The following is a 22,993-nucleotide window of genomic DNA, read 5'->3' as shown; positions in this document are numbered from 1 at the left end:
GCAACACTATACACATGGGAATACTGTACTAACACAGGAAGAGAGGCACATGTTCCTGTAGTGTATGCTCAGCTTGTAAATATGAGTAGTAGTCCCTATGTTTTTATCCTTGTATAGGTAAAGTCTTTAGTAATTATCCCTGCCCACACAAAATGTTTAGTAATGTATGCATTATTGTAACATTTAATTTGAAATTTTATTTTCATGTAAGTAATTTGTATGAATTATATAAATGAGAATTGAATGCATGTAGTTCAGTCTGATAATACATTTTCTAATTAAAGGATGAAAGCATTTACTTCTTTTTTTTCCCTTGGGATTTTGTTTTAACATGTCTGTATAAGTATAGCCCTACACTAATGAGTTAATTTGCCACCTACATTTTTAAAATTTGCAGATATATGAAATTTCAGTAGGAGGAGGACATAGAGGAAGGAGAAAGTGAGTGGGAAAGAAAAAAAGAGGAAAGTGGTGTGAAGGGCTGTTGAAAAGAGCATAAGCCACAAGAAAAAGCAAGTAATGTAATTACTTTAAAATAGGGAGTGCATACTGCAAGTCTGGCAGATTAGGTTAGGCATATGTGAATATAGGAGCAATACAGGCAGGTGATCACAAGAACCATAAGATGCCTAGCCATGTACACCTTTATGAAGACACATTTAAACGTTCCTGCCATCCACCCTTTATGATCACCTCCCAAAATGAGCAGGGTCATACATGATAACTGCGGTGTAAATTTGTGTACCTATCCAGTCATCAAAACTATCCTTAAAGGTAGACAATGTAGTAGTGTGCTTGACCTGTAATAATAACTCATTCCATAGGCTGAGAACATGTTAAGTTAGGAACCTATCCCTTCAGTGAGACTTGTTTATTTCTTGGTGTTGAGTTCGGTCCCAAGTACAGGTGTTTGCAGAGCCACTGGTTTTGCAAAGAAATAGGAAGTCAAATAGAACTGGGTCTTTCAAGGCTTCAAAAGCAAGGCACAAGTCACCTCAGAGTAGCTTGTACTGAGTATAATGAGGGTTGTGGTAATTTGACAGGATAGTTGAAGTGTCTTAGGCCTTTAGTTTTACTGGTTAAAAATCAATGGGGCCTTTCCATTTGAGTGATAAGCTTAGATTTGTAAATACCAAAGGTGTAATATATCCCATAATGTACATAAATGGCATGATGACTTCTTTGGATCTTGAAGATATTACCTTGGAAAGTATCTTAGCCATACAGAATGATTTCCTGACTATGAGGAAATACATTGAATGAGAAAATAGTTGCGCACTCTAGTGCCCCAATTTTCTTAAGTTCATAGGTAATTACTAGGCTAGCAGCCCTTGCAGGCCATTACAAGCCTAGACAGTTTCCCTTTTTGTGCTCGAAATAACATATCCCATTTGGTTAGAGATTGGCCTTACTCATCCCATGGCCAGTAATTATATATTACCCTTAATGAGATTAACTGGGATAATACCATAGATAATCTAATAGATAATAGTCTTATGAATTTATCTGAAGAGGAATGCCACTTACAATGTGTGAAGTGGCAGCAGCATGTTTGTGTTAAATGTTAATATGCTGCAAATGTTTACATTTAGCTTGAGACCATTTTCAGTACACCAGGTATGTGCATCCAACCCTTGCTGGAGCAGTTTAGTACCAGTGGATGAACAGATAATGGTGCCCAGTTTGCAGTCCTCAGCAAACTTGGTCAGCCACACTTCTGGGATATTGGATTGGATGTCTGCAATGTAAATGCCAAACAGAAGAGGATGTACCACTGATCCTTGTGGTACACCACTTGTTAAAATTTTCACAACTTGGAATTTGTTAGCTAATTTTCATCTCAGTAGACAGTGTAGGGATTTACATCGTTTGTCTAATTTATCAATAATACCAGCTTGGGGGTAGTGTCAAAAGCCTTGACCAGGTTAAGATAAACTGCATGCATGGAGTTACTACTGTCCACAGCCTTTGTAACCTTTTCAGAGAAGTTTACTAGATTCAGCAGTCAGGACCTGCCCTTCACAAAACCAGAGTGATTCTAGGAAGTTAAGTTGCTTATATTGACATAAATGAGTTCTGCTGTGATCTAACCTGTGGCCTTGTATATAAGACTGGCTAGGATGATGGGCATCTAATTACCTGGATCTGTATAGGGGCCATCATTCTGAAGGGTTACAGTGGCTGTACTCCAGGCATCCAGCACAAGCCTTGTGGGTAGGCTCAAGTTGAACAGTTTAAGCAGAGGGTTGAGTAGTGCATACTTGCCACTGATGAGGAGGCAGTCTGGTATGTTATCTGGTCTCATAGAAGTATACATTTTAGCCTTTGACAACAATTATAAGACTTGTTCTAATGTAATTTCAGGGGAAATTAAATTTCTAGGGAATGTGGGGACAACAGTGTGGGTAGGTGGGGTAATGTTGGCAATGAATTTGTCTTCTAATATTGGCTATATCCTTCGGAATCAGAATGTGTGATGGTGTTATGGATGAGCTGAGTGTATTGTTGGACCGTATGCTTTAATTTCCTAACATAACTAAGCAAGTATTTGTGGTTTCCCTAGGTATCTTCCATATCTACTCTACCAACTCATCAGTTGACGCTACTTTGGCTTCTGTTCTGATGCCCTTATTTCTTAGTCGACTCCTTCTTGGTACTTCATCACCTCAAGATTCCTCAGCTACTCTTTCTTCACTGCACAGGTTTTTGTGCCATGCAGAAACTCTAGATGCACCAGTGTCTGTGGCATTCTTCTGTCAGTCACAGTTGTCTGCAGCACCTCTAAGTCTAGAGCTGACCTCTTCTTTCAGACACCCTTTTACTCAGTCACACTTCCCAGATAACTTGAAGCTGTTAGCTTGTTTGAGTTTCCTTTCTATGTTAATTTTTAGTTTCTTCCTATTTTCCCTCATGCTGTGATCAGCATCCTGTCTGTACTCTGTTTTTATCTCATATGCCTTCAGTTTACTATTCCAGTCCCCTAGCATTTGTGAAAGTTCTTGTTCAGAGTCAACTTATAGTTCCACATTGTCTACATGTAGCAGTTTTGTTGATCTGTCCCTTCTGACCTGTTTGCCTTTTTTTTTTCAGCTCTTTGCACCCCCCCCCCCACTCTATGTCAACTATCTGTCCCTTCCCAGCTGTTCGGCCCATCAGTTCCCCATCACTGAAGTAACAGTTGACTGTGAGGGACAGTCATTCAGATAGCCATCGGGGTTGCTTGCATTCATTCTTCTTCTTTTCTTCCCAGCCCTAACTTGTACGCATCTGGAAAGGCACTGGAGAGAGGAGTGCAATGGGCCATCTGTAGAGAGTGTTCACCTCACTTCCAAAAGTTTTATTTTTTTTTATTTCCTCCAAGTGGCATTGTCCCTCTCCTCAAGGCAGAAGTGCTGGTCACTTTGGTCTCCAGCAATGAGATCATGCTGCCCAGTGTGCCCCTGGGTGTTTTCACCCCTCCCCCAAGGAGAGGCAAGCAGCCATGCCTCTTCACTCTTGCCCCTTCCTGCCTGACTCCTATAGTACTGTGGCTGCTGATGGAACCCTGGTTGCTTGGGTCATAGTCCGATCGCCATTACTGTGCACCATGGAGCCAGTAGTTCATCACCAATGTGAACCGGAGTGGTTTCAGAGCTGACCCCTGATGCACACCCCCTGTGTGACTCTGAATACTTTTCGTATTTGTCACATGGTCCTTGAACTAATTTTACCAGTGTTTCCAAGACATCAGTCAGTGGATTGCCTAAATCAGCTTTCTTGGGATCTTGTCATATGCTTCTTCCAAGTCTAGGAATGCCCAATTGGACTCTTTCCATATCACCAGTTTCTTCTCCACTATCTATCTCTTACAGCAGGCATCAGGTCAGTCTATCAGGGGAACAAGCCTTCTTCTGTATCTTTTGAATTTTATTTATCTAGAGCAAGTGACTGTTCCTTTTGCATGCAAGTGTGTTTTTTTTGTTTTTAGTTTGAGATCTGTGCTGCACACCCTAAATAGTTACCCATAATTTTACAAAACATTATAGTGTGGACTTGAGGTCTGGAGGGAAAGTGGGTCTTGGAAGGCATGTCCTTAAAGGATGCTTTTAAACAAGTATCCTCCATTTTACACCTTTCTTTGTATGAATGCTTTGCTGAAGAAGTACATCTGACCTCTGAAGAAAGATTGACCTGTAAAGATTGCATTGATCATTTTAGGAGTAAGGCTTCTTCTGCTGTTAGAGGTATAACTTTTTTTTTGGTTGTGCTGAATTGAGATGTCTGCATAATATAACTAATTTTTCTGTTCATTACTTTTTATATCTAAATGTTTACAGCCTTCAGTAACACTAGCTGTTCTGAAGGTCACTGGCTCTCTGAAAATCCTTAGCCCTCTGGCTAAGAATTTTTTTTTTTTGCCATAAATAATTAATAGTTTTAGAAGATTATATTCATGTGTAATTCTATCTATTTCACTTAAATATGCACAGTTTGTTCAGTGATAGTTGTAAAGAGTAGAATTTCTTCTCTCATGCAGATTTCATCCATGTAGATTGCTTGGTTTTCCTCGATAAGTGTCAGCCAAATCCTTGTTTTGCATGCAAGAATTCAGCATATTAAGATGGAACCTGTGCTGTTTAGCAAATGAATGGGTGGTAGGCAAAGTTAGGTTGAAAAATTCAGAAGTCTGTAATAGCTGTAGTTCAAGTCGCAGTTTAATTGTACAAGTAGAAGTGTGAATGGTAAAAATTTAGTGCGTTTTTCACACAGCAGCAGTGTCTTAGAGCTGATCTAAAGTCTACACTCACGTGTATTTTTCTGTCGTTCCAGTGAAGACCGAGCCTGGTACCAGTACTCAGCCATGCAGCACTGCACTCCCATCAACTCCATGTGCATTTGTGAAGGTTGAACAAGGCATTGAAACTGTAGCAATTCACTGCAACATTGAGTAAGTGTTACTGAGACTTAGTATGGGTTTGTTTGCAGATACAAATATCCGACTGATTCAGGTTATCTTCTTTGTTAGGAGGTCCCCTAACAGACTTCTTTTGACAGCAGGGCAAAAGAGAAAACGTTTGTTCCTCCTTCCAGTTTAATTATAATGCCATAGTTTCACACCCTAGTGCATCCCCTGTGAATGTATGGAAATACCCAAGTTAGCAGCTAATACTTTGTCATAGTCACAACCAGCAATAATAAATGAGAAGTGTATTCATGTATATTTTTGTTTTGCATGTGTGTGGGTATAGGCAGGTGCAAAATATTCAATCAGAAGTTGCCTGTGTTGGGTTCCATTAAAGATTCGGTTGATCACCTTTACGGTACTCTGAACAGGGAGACTAAAGGTCGGACTGTGATAAATGCATACTAAGTCTAAGATTACATTAACTCAGTATTCCTCAGCTCTGAGGTATGCAAGTCATAAATTACATGACACCCCCACGTTGTGGAGTGCAAAAATACTGTAATGATTTTACAGCAAGTTTTGAGATGCTGTATACTTTTCACATGTGCTTTTTGCATCTACTCCTGCCAATGGGGATTCACCCAATTCACTTGGGTGAGAACTGCCTGGGTGGATCATTATTCAGGCAGCTGTGATGGCGACTTGTATCTTTGCTAGCTTCCAAGCAGTAAGAACATTTGTACTTTTGCTGGCCTAATCCCATCCCCGGACGGGGAGACATGCACTTTGCACCACTGTGGAAGACGCCATGCTTTCCCCTACACAAGTGCATGCTACTGTGCACTTGCTTAATGAAGGCTACTGCCATTTGGCAGTTTGGTGGCCACATGCCCACTCACAGGTCACTAGCCCTCCTCCTTTACAAAGGTCTGCTATAGTCTGTTACCATCTCCACCCCCTTCCCTCAGGATGGGGACAGCTATCCTCCCTGCCAGCTCCATCAATTACTTGAGACACTAATTGAACTCCAGTCACCTAGGCCAAAGTTAGAGCTTTATCCCTATACCCCACCAGAGTTGGCTGATATTGTGTACTTTCTTGGCAGCCTTACCTTATTTTTCATTTTTGTGGGTCTTATTTCTGATAATGAACCAGCTGTGACAGTGAGAGGAAGGTAGATTCATTCACCATTTAATCTCAGCATACTATAGCCATTATAGTGCTTTAGAATGCGTGCATTTATCTTGCAGCGGAGTACATGTGACCTGTTCACCTGGGGGTGTGCTGACATCCAAACTTAACTGCCATAGCAGTTCCCGGTATTCCAGTGTCATTTCACATGTACCACTCTGGGGTTGGGTAAAAAAAAAAAAAAATAAGGATCTTTCATAATAAGTTTTACAATTTAGCTTATGTTTATTATAAATGCATTGTTGTCATTAAGATTTTTCAAATCGTAATAATGCTCATAGATGCGTTTTTTTAAAGCTGTTTCTGTTTTTCCATCACAGAAGGCAACGTAAACCACTCCAGATGAATTACAATCACATGTTCTTTGTAGCTGCAGCTCTGTGGGAATAGCATTCAATTTTAAAACATGACCTACAAAAATATATTTACACTGTGGACGTTATCCACATTTTATCATACCCTTATTTCTTTGCGAACCTGTAGAATCATTATAAACATTATGCCTTTCCAACCTTGCAATGGCAGTTAAGGTTGTATGCCAGTATGCCACCTGATTTAAATGATATGATATCACTAAGTTGCATACTCAAATTAAGTTCTACTAAGTTGAAAAATATCATTAAAATATTATTTATTATTATCATGCTATTATTTAATTGTATACTTAAATTAAGGCTGTTTAATTGCAATATGAAAGTTTATAACTGGATGTATTTATAACCTTTTTATCTTACATTTATTTATAAATGTTTTTTAGAACTCATAAGGTTTGTAGAAGTTAATGTAATTTGTTAGGGGATGTGTGATGGTTAATTGGAAATATTTTAAATATGGACTTTGCTAATTGTTTCTAGTTCTGAAGAAGTCTCAGTACTAAGAGGGACGAAAACACTTAACAGACTTCATTAAAATAGTTATTATTACTGCCTCTGTGCAAGTTCCATTTTTTCTTTATTCAGTTCCTTTTTACGACTGGACTGAATACCTTGGCTATTGGTGTATTAGAGATTGGTTCTTTGAGTCATCCATCCATGGTTCAGGGATACTGTAGACTGAATGCTATGTTTCTCGGATGGGCCTAAAGGCCCTCCTGGTCCAGTAGGCACTGACCAGGAAAAATCCATCTGGTCTTCCCATCCCAGTGTTCATGCCTTAGGGCCTGGATGGTAAGCAGATGTTTGATGGCCGATGTAAGCCTGAGTCATGAGTGTGAGAATGTACTTTAAGGAGTGTGGTCTTAACTCCATGATAGGCCCTTTTCAGGACTCGTCCCTACCATGTGCAGCCGTTGGCTAACATATTTTCCAGCAGTGGTTCTTATTCAACCCAGTGATCTCATGCCAGTGACTAATAGGAAGTAGCAGTATCCCTTACATTCTAAATTGTATGACAATTTGGAGAATCTCAAGGCCGCTGTTTCTAAGATAGACCAGGTTATTGAGTCCACTCCCATTAACATTTCCTTTGGATGATCCCCCTCCATTGGAGATGCTGTCATGCTTATGGGAAGCATCTTAAACAGGCCTCAAGCACCAATTAACCCCCCCTCCCCCACAAAGCACCTGGTAGAGTTTCTGTGGAAGAAGCCTGAGCTACCATTACAGGAGCCTGGAAGCATACTGATTCTTGGGCAAGGAGTCACAAGCTTTGGATGTGTATGACAAGAGAGCTTATTTCTTTACGACACTAGGGATCAGGTCCCTTGGTTTCACCTGCCTCATTTTCTGGCCCACCTTGTGAGCTAGGGTCTGGAGAAGCATAACAATCTTACTGAGTTTGGGATCAAGGAAGATCTTCTCTCTGATTCTTTGGTCAGATGACTGGGATGTATGTGCACAAGTTGACTTTATTGAAGTTGCCCTTACTCTAAAAGAGGATCTTTGTAACCAGATTCTGTATGCCCACTATTGTAGAGAAGTACTCCTTGAACAGCCTACCTAGGATCTGGTTGATTGTCTTTATGCTGTTATCTCTGTGGAGGAACTATCTGATTTCCCTCTGGCCACTTCCATGGCTTCATGAGCTATACCTAACCAACCCCAAAATGGGATGAGGCCTTCTCAGATTCTGAGGAAGAACCTCAAGTTCCACATGGTATCTGATGACTGTGAAACCACTTAAGGCAGTGACCTCCTTGACAGCTTTGCCACACTTTTGCCTGTTGTGTGGCAGCTATCTTTGGAGGGGTAGTCATCTAAGCTTGCCCCATTTTGGGGAACTGTCACCAAGTATCACTGGATTTTAGAGCTTCAGTCTTGTCTTGGAGCTCATAATTCTTCTCACAGTAAGGACTGTTTTGGTGAGTCAGTACATTTCAGTGAAAGTTGTAGGGCAGCTCAACTGTGCTTCTGAAAGAGGCCAAGAGTTGTAGTCCTAGTTTTAAAGGAGGGCTAGGGGTATTTACTCCTGTATCTTCCTGACCCTGAAAGGGATGGACAAATTCTGCCCCATTTTTTGGCCCTATGTGACTTCAACTAGCACATCATGTACAATTAATGTCAAGATGGTTAGCCTGCAGAAGATTATAGCCTTGGTTATGTGGTGTGCATGGGTGATAGGTGTCTTCTGGAGTCCGTACAGGCGACTACTTGGGCAGGGTTCTGCTCCCTTTTTCTGGATCTGTAGTCATGGAATCTAACCCCACCCCAGATACACACACACACGCACGCATGCACGCGCGCACACACACACACACACACTTTTCCATTGAGATATTAGTTTCTTCAGTAGTTTTGTCCAAAGGATCCTTTTGTAGATCTGCAGCGAAGACAGCCTGATAACTTCGAAGGGGCCAGTGCTGTCTTAGTGATCTTTCTATTGCGTTTCTTCAGGAGGTCACCATAAGTGGGTTTTTTTTTTCTTTCTCCGATTAGCACTTTTAACTAAAGTGATTTAACTCAGAAGAGGGACAGTTTTACCAAGAGCTACAAGGAGCTTTTAATCTTCTTCTAATGATAAGGGTGGGCAAGGGTTCTCCAAACATTTAAAATGTATTCGGCTTGTCTTTGTGAAAAGTGGACATTTGAGCTAAGATAATGTAATAATATCACATTTTGATGTATAGTGTGTGGGTGGCTGATACTGAAGGGATTCCCATACATGCTCTTGCCAGTATCCCAGCAATGAAGGGCATTTGTATGGCGTAACATCATCCTCTAGGCAGGGTGATAAGCTGCCTCTTCAACACAAAGATGTTCGACACAGTTCCCTTGAGAATGCACACTTTATGTTCACTTGCTAATGAAGGCTAATCACCAGATGGTGGCTTAGTGATTTGAACTACATGCACACACACACACACACACACACACACACACACACACACACACACACACACACACACACACACACACACACACACACCACACCACACCACACCAACCACAAAAGTGTCGCTTCTCTGAGAGACTGTGTCTTGTATACATTCTGCTGTGTCCCACTTTCTGTCTATCCCCCCTCCCACTGGATGGGCAATCCTGCACCTGAGTTACGTACGTAGACTCTGTCTGTTATCATTCTAATCACAAGTTAGACTTAAAAAAATTTGGTAATAAAGCTTTCATAATTAGCTCCTAGGAATATGAGTCCCACAAAGGCAGACAAACTCTCTTACTACATATGTTATAAAACAGGTGAAATAAGTCTGGTGATAACCTTGTAAAAGCAGGCATTTTCAAGTGGTCAAGGTGTAAACTACTCTTATTTAGATGGACCTGATGAAGCTCAGGCAAATGTGTTTTCTTAAATATAGTTTTATAGTTGTAGCTCATTGTGTGTTGTCCTGTTTTGTTGGTTAAAAGTTTTGTAGTTTTATTTTTGACAAAGAATGAGGTTCCACAGGCTGCTGAGCTGGCAAACCTTCATGGGTCTTTCAGAAACGTTCAAATAAGGGACTAACCTCTAAGTTTTGGGACTGGCTCACTGTTCTTCCAACTCTGAGATTTTCCTCCAGTCTGCTCCCTTAGACCCTCCCACCATTGTCTGAAAACTGCCTTTAACTGTCCTGTTGGGGTCCCTATCACTTTGTCGAACAAACTATTTATTGAATTTCTCTGTCGAACTTTATTTAGCCAAACTTAATTAATCAAAGGCTCGTTTTAGCAAATTTTTTCCCAGGAAGTAAAACTAGTTGGCCATCATCGGGAGTTTGCCCTTTTCCCCACTGCAGTGCGATCTCGGTGGTGGTTATATTTAGTTAGGGAGGTGAGAGGAACACAGCCCCCCCCCCCCCACCTGGGTGGGTTGTAAATTGTGTTTTTTGTGATGGTCGCTAGGTCAGCCGACTAATTTTTTTCCTTGGAAAAAATGCATTAAAATTTGCATTTGATGGATTACGTTTCAATAAATAAAGCTCAACAAAGAGGTATTTGATAAATAGTTTGTTTGATAAAGTGATATAGACCCATCGTGTTGAATGTAATGTATTAGGACAAGAGCACTCATCCATCTATATTCTTAACTGAATAAACTACTTGAAACTTCAACAAGGCATCTTTATTCTTCCCACAGGGAAGGTATCATATAGAGAGTCTCCTATATCTGCCGACTAAAGTGATTTTATCTGGACTAATCCATTGTTCTCTGCCTCTTCTAACACTGTTGGAGCTCGTCTTGTAAACTGGATTATTGCTCCACTTTTCCTTTGTTCTTGATATGCTGTTGAATGTCTGTCCTGAAATCCATTATTCACCAAATTCACATTCATGAATATACAAATGTTTATCTTGAAATATTGGTATTTACACCTTTCATTTGTTATAATTCAGTACTCTACTTTTTGTTGTTGACAAAGTAGTTCTGATTAAAAAAATATTACTTTACTTCTGCATGTTACACGAAACATGACATTTATTTTGAATATATGGTTTAATGTTGTCCATCTACATTTATTCACAACAACCAAACCGGTGTACAAGGCAGGCAACCAGAACTCATAAATAGAAAAACACCTTCCTGCCAGTCAGACCAATGGTGCAAATAATGAACTTGTAGTTGTCCAAAATCAGTTTAATCCAACAATAATCACAGTAGTCAAGCGCTTTCGTCCAGCACACACTGGACTTCTTCATAACTAATAAAACAGTTAAGAAAACAGGCATTTAAATACATTTCAACAACCAATAAAAGAAAAGCATTTAAATACAAGTAGTAATTTATTTAAACAACCCTATAAAATAACTATGTATAAAAACAGGTATTTATATTTTAAAAAGCACATATAAATAAGTTATAAAGAAAGTGCTCTATGCTTTAAAAATGGCACAATTAAAACATGTAATCCCAGGGGAATGGGATGCATTTAACCTTAGTTGCCAATTCATCTCTTTTCTCTCAAGTGTGTTTGCCTAATCCCCCCCCCCCCCCGATTCATCTCAACTATTTCTAAAATACCAAATAAAAGTGTGTACAGTCCCTATTACTATCCAAATGCTTAGGAAGGGCATTATTAATATTTTTCTGTCTAATAGCATAAATGTGCTCGTAAATTCTCCTATGGAGAGTTCTTTCCATTTTCCCTATATAAAATTAAAACATTTTTGACAAACTGCTATATAAACCAAACCCTTCGTACCACACTTGCCTACCATTGTCCTCACCTTAATACCAAATTCACCAATGTATAATATTACCTCTTTTAAAATAAACTTACAATAATTACAATGACCACAGCATGTTGTGCCCTTATCCAACATACCTTTAAACATAATTGGTCGTTCAAAAAAAAAACTTTAAGTTTGCACATGTTCTAAACACAAAACTAGGGTTATTACCCATAACAACCTGAAGCTCCTTATATGCCCGAAATAAATTCCAATTTCTACTTAAAATCTCCTTAACATTTTTACTGTAACACCCATAAGTCAGGACCATAATATTTTCATACTCTTTTGGCCTTTTTTCCTCCTTATTAGTGTTAATAGTGGTTCCTAATAAAGGGGTATACCTCAAAACCCAATTATGTTTCACTAAATTATACATTTCAAGAACCATTTTTTCAGGATAACCTACATCTTAAAAATAACCCTTCAAAACGTCCATCTCCCTAATGACACTATTTAAAGAAGAACACATTCTAGCCACTTTGATGAACTGGCCTTTAACAATACTTTTTTTCATATAAAATTGGTGACTACTACTATATTCCAAATAATCATTGGAGAATGTCGGTTTTCTATATAAAGTGGACGAAAACTCTTTCAAGATAGTGTCTTTACTAATAGACACATCTAAATAACTGATTTTCTCGTTATTATGTGTAGAGGTGAACTTAAAATAATCACAAATATTATTTATATAATCAGAAAACTGTTCACCTATCCCATTTCCTTTCCACATAATAAAAATATAGTTCAAAAACCTTAAATACATACTCCATTTACTTCCGAATTCAGTACAGAACACATTCTTTTTCTCCCAACTAAACATAACTAAATTGGCAAATAAAGGAGCACAACTTGAACCCATGGCAACCCCTAAGTTCTGTTTAAAGTACTCCCCTTCAAATCAAAAATAATTATTTTTCAATATAATATCCCTAGCTAACATAAATTTTAAAAGGGTATTATTTAAAGAAGGTTTTTCACACAAGGCCTCATAAAATAATTCTAACCCAATATCATGTGATATAGATGTATACAAAGGTCACAAACATCAATAGTGGTAAAGGTACAATCATCATCATATAATTCCTTTTTAAATTGTGTAAGGAAATCCTGCAAATCTTTTAAAATATAACTAGTAGGCAACAAAGCATCCCTCACCAACCTATCCACAAATATGCCTAATGAATAAGTCATACTATATCGGGATGGAATAATAAGCCTATAAGGGGGGTCAAAAATGTCCTTATGTATTTTGGGAATACCAAAAGCTAATGGTATAACTGGACATTTATTAGCCAAAAAATTGAAAATTACTTCATTAATACTTCCTTGAAATAAACTATCTCCTAACATTAAACTAATTTTCTTTTGTGCTATGTTAATTTCATTTTTAGAGGCAACCACAGAAATCCGACCGTCATAATCAATTTTATTGACCAAAACAACACCCCCCCCCTTTATCAGGCTTCATAACTCTAATGTCAGGATTACCCCTGATGCTTTCCAAAATTTTACTTTTGTCCAGAGATAAATTATACTCATCCCTCTTATTTGTGGAGTATAACTTAAAAATTTCCTGTGTGCATACTTGCTCATAGGATGCTGTTGCAGGGTATAACAGGGGATTGTAACAACTCTTTTTCTTGAACATAGTAGTTGAGGGAGCCCATAAATTATTGGTATTTTTATCTGTGTCTCTAAAAATACATTTCAGATTCAATTTTCTTGTATAACTCTTCAATTCTAAAAGGGTTTGAGACACGTCCTCCTTTCTAACTGGAATAGACTTCATTCCCTTCTTTAACAATGAAAAGTGCTCATGTCTAATGCTCCCATTAGTATAGTTATGAATATTAAATCCTCCACTACTTAAAAGTCTACCTTCGAATCCGACAGTTATACTCACAGAACCAGCATTATTTAGTTGCTGTAGCTCCCCCTCCTCCAACCCTGCCTTCGGGAGGTTTATCCTCTCCCCCTTCCCCCCCTGCCATCCTAAAAAATTCTGATTATTATAATTATAACCATTACCTTTATTAGTAAGCCTTTTTGACCTCCTTAGTGACGGGTATTCTTCATCGTATGTATCATGTTCATGTTCTACATAATTATTATCAACATTGTTCCCCGTGTTAACAAAATTTCTCCCTTGATCTCGTTAACCTTGTGCATCATTATTGTAAGTAAAATACGATTTAGGGAAGGGGTAGGTCATCCTCTCCTTATGCTTAGTCTCATCTCTAAATAATTTGTTCTTCTTCCTTTTCAAATTTAAATCACTTCGCTTTTTTACATTGTCAAAAATATCCTCATACCACCCATTATATTCGTTAAATTGCACATTATTAGTAATTTCATTATTCAGCTTATCCACTTCTATTAACAATTTGTCAATTTTTTTAGCATTCATTTTTGTAATGAACTCCATGAGTTCAAAACCATGTCTATCAAACATTTCAATCAAGTTATCACATTCAACATCATTTTTGGACAAACCATTAGGAAATTTAAACATACGGAGCCCTTTCGGCACTCGCTTTTTACACAAAGACTCCTTCAAATAAACATTATCACATTGAAGGCTACGCACCTTTAAAAGCATGGATTCAAAGTCCTTAAGTCCATTTTTTAAAAACCCTCTATTCACATGCGGATTATGTTCCAGTAAGAGAAAAGTTGTCCATATTTAACCAGTCTCTTAGATTACGTACATCATTAATTTCACCTACAGTTTGCTTTTTTTGCCCACACGGAATCTCCGGCCGGGTCATCAAAGCCAAACCAGAATTTAAAACTCCCGGAAACGAATGGTCACATGTGTTTTTAATACCTGGTTCCCTGTTACTATGGGAACCCGTTTTGGAACCAGAAACAGTACTGGATTTTAAACTATCCACAGTCTCCTGTAATTGAGAAAATTTTTGAGGCAAAACCAGAATAAGTTGTATGATGATTTCCACTATTCAGTGCTGAATCCTCACTGTTTACCTGCATTTGTGATAAATTATCCTTAGCCATTACACTTGGCATTCCCTCCATGTATCATCCAGGAGCACCTTCGATTAAGGACTCAAACTGCACCACCAACCAGTCCTGGCAACACCGCAACCAAAACTCACAACAAACAAAACGGTGTACAAGGCAGGCAACCAAAACTCATAAATAGAAAAACACCTTCCTGCCAGTCAGACCAACGGTCCAAGTAACGAACGAACTTGTAGTTGTTCAAAATCAGTTTAATCCAACAATGATCACAGTAGTCAAGCACTTTCGTCCAGCACATGCTGGACTTCTTCAGAACTAATAAAACAATTAAGAAAACGGCCATTTAAATACATTTCAACAACCAATAAAAGAAAAGCATTTAAATACAAGTAATTAGTTATTTAAATAACCCTATAAATAACTATGTATAAAAACAGGTATTTATATTTAAAAAAATACATATAAATAACTTATAAAGAAAGTGCTGTATGCTTTAAAAATGGCATAATTGAAACATGTTCATTAATCCCAGGAGAATGGGATGCATTTAACCTTAGTTGCCAGTTCATCTCTTTTCTCTCAAGTGTGTTTGCCCAACCCCCCCCCCCCCCTTGGATTCATCTCAACTATTTCTAAAATACCAAATAAAAAGTGTGTACAGTCCCTGTTACTATCCAAATGCTTAGAAAGGGCATTATTAATATTTTTCTGTCTAATAGCATAAATGTGCTCGTAAATTCTCCTACGGAGAGTTCTTTCCATTTTCCCTATATAAAAATTAAAACATTTTGACAAATTGCTATATAAACCAAACCCTTCATACCACAATTGCCTAACATTGTCCTCACCTTAATACCAAATTCACCAATGTATAATATTACCTCTTTTAAAATAAACTTACAATAATTACAATGACCACAGCATGTTGTGCCCTTATCCAACATACCTTTAAACATAATTGGCTGTTCAAACAAAAATTTTAAATTTGCACATGTTCTAAACACAAAACTAGGGTTATTACATTATATTACTTTACTTCTGCATGCTATACGAAATATGACATTTCTTTTGAATATATGGTCTAATGTTGTCCATCTACATTTATTCCTTGACCTGTGGGTTCATTTCTGAACATTCGAACCAACTTGGCTGTTAGTACAGCCCGCGAGGACCAAAACCTTTCAAGCTTATGTCCTACCCAGAATGCTCCTCTCCCAAATACCTCAGATCTCATTTACCGCTTCCTGTGACAGACGCATTGCCAACTTGCTCTCGAGCTGTGTTTCCTTTTTCAGATTTTGAGTAATTATAAGGTTACTTCTCATATGTACTGTTGTTCTTTTTTCCTACCCATTTCTCTCCGTTAATCTTTTCGCCTCCTGCTCGTCCTTCCCTTTACACTTCAGTGTATTTCGGACTGCCATTTTTGGTAGTCCCTGTTTCTTTCGTCTTTTCCTCCAGTAAAAAAAAAAATAGTAGTAAAGTATTTATGTCTTTCTTTACTTTCTTCTATACTCATTGTAGTCTGTCTACCATTGCTGGTAGCCTTCTGTATTTTTGGTACTCTCTTCTACCATTGGTGGTAGCCTGTACCGCTCTTTTTTTTTTTTTTTCCCCCTATTGATTTATTTTTGGCTCTGTTTAGGTAATTTCTTGTTAGATTATGGCTGGCAACAGCAAAGGCACCTCCGGTTACAAAACATAAAAGGAGTGTGGTCGTAAAATGCCCAACTCCATTGGGCACTCTCTTTGTGTCTATTGCCTGGGCCCCGGTGCACTTACAAGAGGATTGTCCAATCTGTCATGCCTTTAGTCATTGGGCCCTGGTAGAAAGGAAGAATAAATTGCTTCTAAAAGGGATTAAATCTTACTTTGAGGAGGCCTTATCTGTTTTTTCTGACAAAAGTAAAATAGATGTTTCTTCTTTTTCTTCATCATCTTCATCTACAGTAGACAAACCAAAAAAGAGGAGTCATTCAGTGCCAAGCCTCTCTGTCAGCACCGAAGACCAAAAAACTTAGAGCTTCATTTCCCTCTGTATCTGTGGAACTGACGGTCTCTGCAAAGGATATTTTGGTGCTGAGCTTGGCATCAAAAGTAACTTCCCCATTGGTGCCAAAGTTTTCAGCACAGATATTAGATCAGACCATGCAACAGTCAGCCAAGGTACTGGCTTCCAGTTCAGCACCAATATCTTCATTTCCTACTGATTATACTAAATTTTCATTCTTGGATAGACCTAAGACCAGGTACTCTCCATCTGTAGGTCAGTTACCCAGCCTATTTAGGAGAGACCAAAATCTCCCTCTACCCAGTCAATTCGTTCCACCAAGAGCCTGACAGAAATGATACAGTTAGACCCCCTCCTCTTGGCAAGGGGACTGGCAAGTGTGTCCTTGATTCTGGCCCCTTTGGGTGCTGGAACCCGGTCTTCTGTGACCCTCTCCAACTCTTCTTCATCTAACCTCCACTGATGCCTTGGAGATTCCAGGTCCGCGTTTCCTAGCGCCAACTGTTTCAGTTCCGACAAGATCTGCATTTCCAGTACTGGTTTCTACCCTGAGTTCTTGGGTTTTGTTGAATTTAAAGATCTCTCTGGGTCATGGCTATGCAGTTGGCTGTGAGGGGCGAGACTCTACTCTCGTGTTTTAGAGCCGTCTTTGCACCTCGGGGCTTTGGCACATGTTAGCTCTACCCCAGATTCATGGTCGGCTTTTTTGGAGTGGGGAGTGACCATGGTTCCGAGGAAGTCTTTCTCTATTCTGGGCTCCCTTCCCTCTTTGGGGGGGGCCTGCCTTCTAGGCCATGGAGATGGCCGTGTCCACTGTGGGCATCCAGTCGGATCCTTCCCCGTCGAAGCAGTTTCCAGATGCTTCTTCTCTTTGTGAGCTTTCTCCAATCTCCAAAACCTCAGGAGACACCTGTTCAGGTGTTGTCCTCTTCTGATACCTTCCCAGATCATCCCACTGAGGAGGTTCCTCAGAACAGGAAGTGTAAGAGGAAACACTTGGATTCCTCAGAGGAATCCATCACAGTGGACACTGATTTTGATGAAGGGGAGAGTTCCACACAATCACACCTGGAAAATGTCTCCTTTGGAGCCATCCTTGAAATCCTTAAACAGAGGGGTGGCTGGACATCCCAAAAGCCCTCTTTGAAGGAATCTGTACCTGCAGGCCTTTGGCGCTCATCCATCTACCTTTTGGGTTACTCCGCCTGCTGCCGACCTCATTAAGTTGATCTCGCAGTGGGTGTGCTTCTGACACTATAGAACCTATCCCCAAGAAGCCAGACAAAATATTAACTGCGCCAGAGGACCATCAGTTTTGGGCAAAGGGATTACTGTTCGATACCATGGTGGTAGAGGCGGCCAAAAAAAGGAACTGGCAGGGGAAAGTTCCACTATCCATCCTCCCATTAGAGAGTCTCGGGTGGTGGATAGGTTTGGAAAGTGGGTGTATGCTTCATCGACCTTTGCTTTGCGGTCTTTGAATTTTATGTCACACTTCACCAGACTCCAGAGGGATCCGATTAAGTTGTTATCAGATACCTAGGCAGGAGCCATATCTGACGAAGTCCAAGACAAGGTTATTTCTCAGCTGGCCACCCTCGAGTCCATTTCCAATTCGTCCATGAGGCTTATAGCACATGCAATCGAAGGGATGACGAGCAGCGAGATCTGACATAGCCATAAGGAGACCTGTCTAGATGTGCATGTCGAATTTGCAGAGCCATTCAAGTCTTCATTTGTCAATGCCCCCTTTGACATATTGTCCCTTTTTGGCCCTAAAGTCTGAAAAATGTTGTCCAGGTGAGAAAATAATGGAAAGAACCTTTCTGCAGTGGTTGTATGTTTTTCTACTCCTCAACGGTCTTTTTTGAGGAACCAGAGGAGCAGGAAAATGTGGTTCAGAAAGTCCCAAGGGCATTTCCAGGACATATGTTAGTGGCTCCCCCAAGGGCATAGGGGAGAGCTTTAGTGGAAGACACCATCCATGCAGCAGAGGTGGCTCACAAAATCAGGGCTCCAGAGATACCTTTCCTGGCAAGCCCTACAAGTGCTTTTGAAAGGAGGCCTGATTACCTTCCTCTGGAGGCAATCAGGAGCCACGTATCCCTGCACCGATACTTCTGGCTTCAGATTACTCCCAGTGTTTGGGTGCAGAGTATTATAACCAGAGGTTACTCCATACCCTTCCTTTTACCTACCCAAAGTTGCAAAAAAAAAATCCCCGCCGTTTCACCCAGTCAGCAGGAACCAGCAGTGCTAGAAATTCAAAAACTGCTACAAAAGAGTCCTCAGGAGGTCCCACAAGACAAGATAGTCTGGAATTTACTCAAGATTCTTTTTAATGCAAAAAAAAAAAAAAAAAACCAGGAAACTGGAGACCAATTTTAGATCTAAGTGTTTTGAACATATTGGTTCAACAAACAAAATTCTGGATGATCACTGTTCAGTCTGTCCTCCCATTTCTAGGGAAAAGACGGTTGGATGCGCTCTATACATCTCCAGGATTCATATTATCACATCAAAATAGGCAAACGTTCTAGGAGATTCCTTCGCTTTCAGCTGAGAGCCAGACATTACCAGTTCAGAGCCCCCACCCTTTGGTCTCACCACAGCCTCCAGGGTGTTCACTAAGTGCATGGCAGTAGTAGCAGCTCACTTGAGACTGCAGGGATTCCAGGTGTTTCTGTACTTAGACAACTGACTAATTACCGCTTCCATCAGGCATCTTTTAGAACAAACAAGAGACTATGTTCTCCAAATCTGTGCCAACTTGGGGATTACGATAAATTATGAGAAATCACATCTAACGCCAACTCAAAATATTGAATTTATAGGTGCAGTACTAAACACCAATGTTTGCATAGCCTCCTGACTTTATCTGAGATTGCAAAAGATCAAAAATCAGGTGGAGAAAAAATTATCAGAAGCCAAACTGTACCCGCATGACTCATTCTACAAGCTGTAGTTTCGATGGCAGCGACCATCACGTTAGTCCCCCTGACGAGATATCACATGAGAATATTGCAATGGCTTCTAGTATTCCAGTGGTCCATTTGGTATCAACCAGTGTCACACCAGATTTTAATTATGAACCGTTGCAAGAAAGACCTACCTTGGTGGATCCAATTAAAGGAAATTCTCCTGGTTTGCCCCTTTGTCCCATGTCAGCCCCAAGCCATAATGACCACAGACACCTCCCAGATTGGGTGGGAGGGGCATTATCAGGGCAAGACGGTCCAAGGCATTTGGTCCCCTTATGGAGGCCAGCTTGCATATCATAGAGCTGAGGACAGTGCTTTTAGCATTGCAGGCCTTTCAAACTACTCTCCCTCTAGGAACGAGTGCTATTCAGACAGTAGTTTGGTACATCAGCAAACAGGGAGGAACCAAGTCATACCCACTTTGTCGAGAAGCACTCCGAGTCTGACAATGGACGATGTCTTCCAACTGCTTTCTGATAGCAACCTATATCCCGGGGAGATCCAGTGTGATAGCAGACAAACTGAGCAGTTGCATTCTTTGCCTCAAACGTGGTCTCTCAATCCCAGAGTGATGAAAAAGATCTTTCATTACTGGGACCAGCCTTGCTGCGATCTTTTTGTATTGCACTTGAACATCAAGTCCAGCCGCTACTTTGCTCTTGTCCCCCCTCAGACGGAGTCCCCGAGAGACGCTGTCCTGCATGATTGGCCCTCCAGACTCCTCTACGCCTTTCCCCCTTCCCATTAATTCCTGAATTTCTCAAAAAAGCAATCAGGTTGAAGAGCAGAGCAATCCTCATTGCTCCCTTCTGGCCTCAACAGATTTGGTTCCCCTTCTTGTGGCCTTATCTGATTCAATAACTGTAGACTCCTGACCCAGATCTGGATCTCCTATCACACCCAGAGGGATTAGTTCACCCAAACCTTCAAAACCTCAAGCTCACGGCTTGGCTTTTCCAGTTCCATTGATTGTAAGCCATAGTAAACGATCTTCCCCAGTTCATAGAATTATTCTGGCCTCCACCTGAAAACTCCAAAGTAATAAATGGAAGAGGTTTTCTTTCTGGGCTTGTGAAAATAAAATTGATCTTTCTCTGCTCCTTTTGATAAAGTCTTAGAATTCTCAGCTTTACTGTTTGAAGAAGGAGCCTCTTCCTTCTACCATTAGGGTTCAACTAGCTGCTATCTCAAATTTTCATAATGGGTTTAAAGAATGTTTTTTAATTTCTAATAGCCTTTGCAAGGCATTTTTAAGAGGGACTTTAATGTTAAAACTACCATATAAGGATATATGTACACCTTTGGAATTTAAACTTAGTATTACAAACAATAGTTCATTCCCCTTTTGAGCCTGCTGCCAAAAGCGAAATTGTTGTCTTGGAAAACTATATTTATGGTAGCTATAACTTCTGTCAGACAGATTTCAGAAATTCAAGCTTTATCTTGTAAACCACCTTATTTGATATTTCATAGACAGGGTTTCTTTGAGGATCAACTCTTCCTTTTTTTGCTAAAGGTGGTGTCAGAAAAGAATGTCAGTCAGGCAATCAGTCTACCAGTATATTTTTCCCAATTATTCAGACAAAGAAGAGTATTGTTTGCATTTACTAGACGTTCATAGACAACTAAGATTCTATCTTCGTAGAACAAAAGACAAAAGGAAGTCAGATCAGCTGTTTGTTTCCTTTGCAAGTACTAAAATGGGCAAGCCAGTTATCAAAAGATTGTATTTCCTTTATATACAAGAGGAAGGTTGAATTACCTGGGCCTGTTAAGGCACACTCTACCAGAGACGGTCGTTACTTCAGCAGTGTTCCAATATCACTCTTCCGTGGACGAGATTTGTGCGGTAGCAACATGGGTTACCTTTATTACTCATTACAAATTGGATTTGGTCTCTAGGGGAAGAGCATTATTTGGTTCTGTGGTACTCAGGAATATACTTCCATGAGTTGTGCCAAGATCTAAGGTAGCTGGGGACTCTGTCCCGCAGGTCAAGGAATAAATGAAGATTGACAACATCAGATAAAGAAGTTATGTACTTACCATGATGTTTCATCTGTATTGTCCATCTTCATTTATCCTCGACTCCCCACCCTCCATTCCCTTTCCTTTCCTTTCAGACCTATTGGTGGAATTATTTATGGTCCTGGGTGTCAAGTTTTTCGCACATGACGCCAGGTATGTTCTACAAGAAGCTATTATTAGGAAGATAATTTCTGTCTTTTTTTCTATGCAAACTCGGACTGAGGTATTTGGGAGAGGAGCATTCTGGGTAGGACTTAAGCTCATGAGTTTTTGGTTTCGCGGGGTGTAGTAAGAGCCGAGTCGGTTCTAATGTTCGGTACCAAACCCACAGGTCAAGGCTAAATTAAGATGGACAACACAGATGGAACATTATGGTAAATACATAACTTGTTTTTTCAACCCACAGCTTAGATGCATAGACTAATGATTAGCAGGCTGATCTTTTATGCAATTGCTTTTTTATCTCTATTTGAACCCTTGTCACATTTTCTCAGATATTTCACTTCAACAAAAGTACTCAAGAAACAAAAAAACTAAATACCTTTTAACCCCAACTCCTATTAATTCATAGCAAACACATGAAACTCTATATGGTTTCCAAAAAGGAAGTTTATTCTTCCATGCTTGGTAAGTTGACACTGGTCAACAGCTACTTCCAACAGTTATTATTACCTATTCAAAAATTAGGACCAACTTTGCTAAAAGTGCATGTTAACTTCCTACTTATGTAGATTACCGCGTGTTCTTATTCTATCTGTAATCCCTTCCGATATGTGAAAAACACCTTGCATGTTAGGTGTAATTTAAACTTTTAGCCTTAATGGACTGCTACCCTTAAATATATAAACTAAATGTGCACTGTTATGTTTAATACAGTAAATTGCTAAGGCTGCCAGGGAAGAAACTGCTTATATAACTGTTCACTTCCTGTAATTTCAAACTACTTTTATTTTCACTGAACTGCATGCTAGTGTCTCTTTAAGAGATAAATATAGAAAATATTTGTACATTCCACTCAATGTATACTCTTCAGACCTTTCCTTATGAATTACTTTTACCTCCAGGCTAATTGTCTCCAGTAGTAATTAGAAATGGAAGAAACAAAAGGCTAGTGACTTTGCACATAAACCTTTGCAGATTTCACTCAGAGCACACTAGAATGTTCTCTTACGATTAATTGCTTTCATCTGTTTGCACCTTCAACTAAAAGCAGGTGGCAGTGGAAAAATAAACTAATAACTTTTTGTACATTTGAAATACTCCTGGCTGCATACTATACAGAACTGTTGTACAATATAAGATGCAGTTT

The 22,993-nt window shown here is 39.6% G+C and overlaps 1 protein-coding gene across 3 annotated transcripts in view; it reads left to right on the top strand.

Annotated features, from left to right (window-relative positions):
- YEATS2 (YEATS domain containing 2) overlaps window positions 1-22,993 on the top strand; it is a 1,703,429-nt gene that overhangs the window by 1,270,275 nt on the left and 410,161 nt on the right. For all 3 annotated transcript variants that reach the window (XM_044070010.1, XM_044070009.1, XM_044070008.1), the window contains one exon: window positions 4,810-4,927. In XM_044070010.1, coding sequence (XP_043925945.1) covers window positions 4,810-4,927 — 118 coding nt within the window. The remainder of the gene's footprint in view (window positions 1-4,809; window positions 4,928-22,993) is intronic.

The sequence above is a fragment of the Protopterus annectens genome, chromosome 4.part1, assembly GCF_019279795.1.
Source record: "Protopterus annectens isolate FY-2018-M chromosome 4.part1, PAN1.0, whole genome shotgun sequence".
Lineage (NCBI taxonomy): Eukaryota > Metazoa > Chordata > Ceratodontiformes > Protopteridae > Protopterus > Protopterus annectens.
This window is presented reverse-complemented; position numbering and strand designations above follow the sequence as displayed.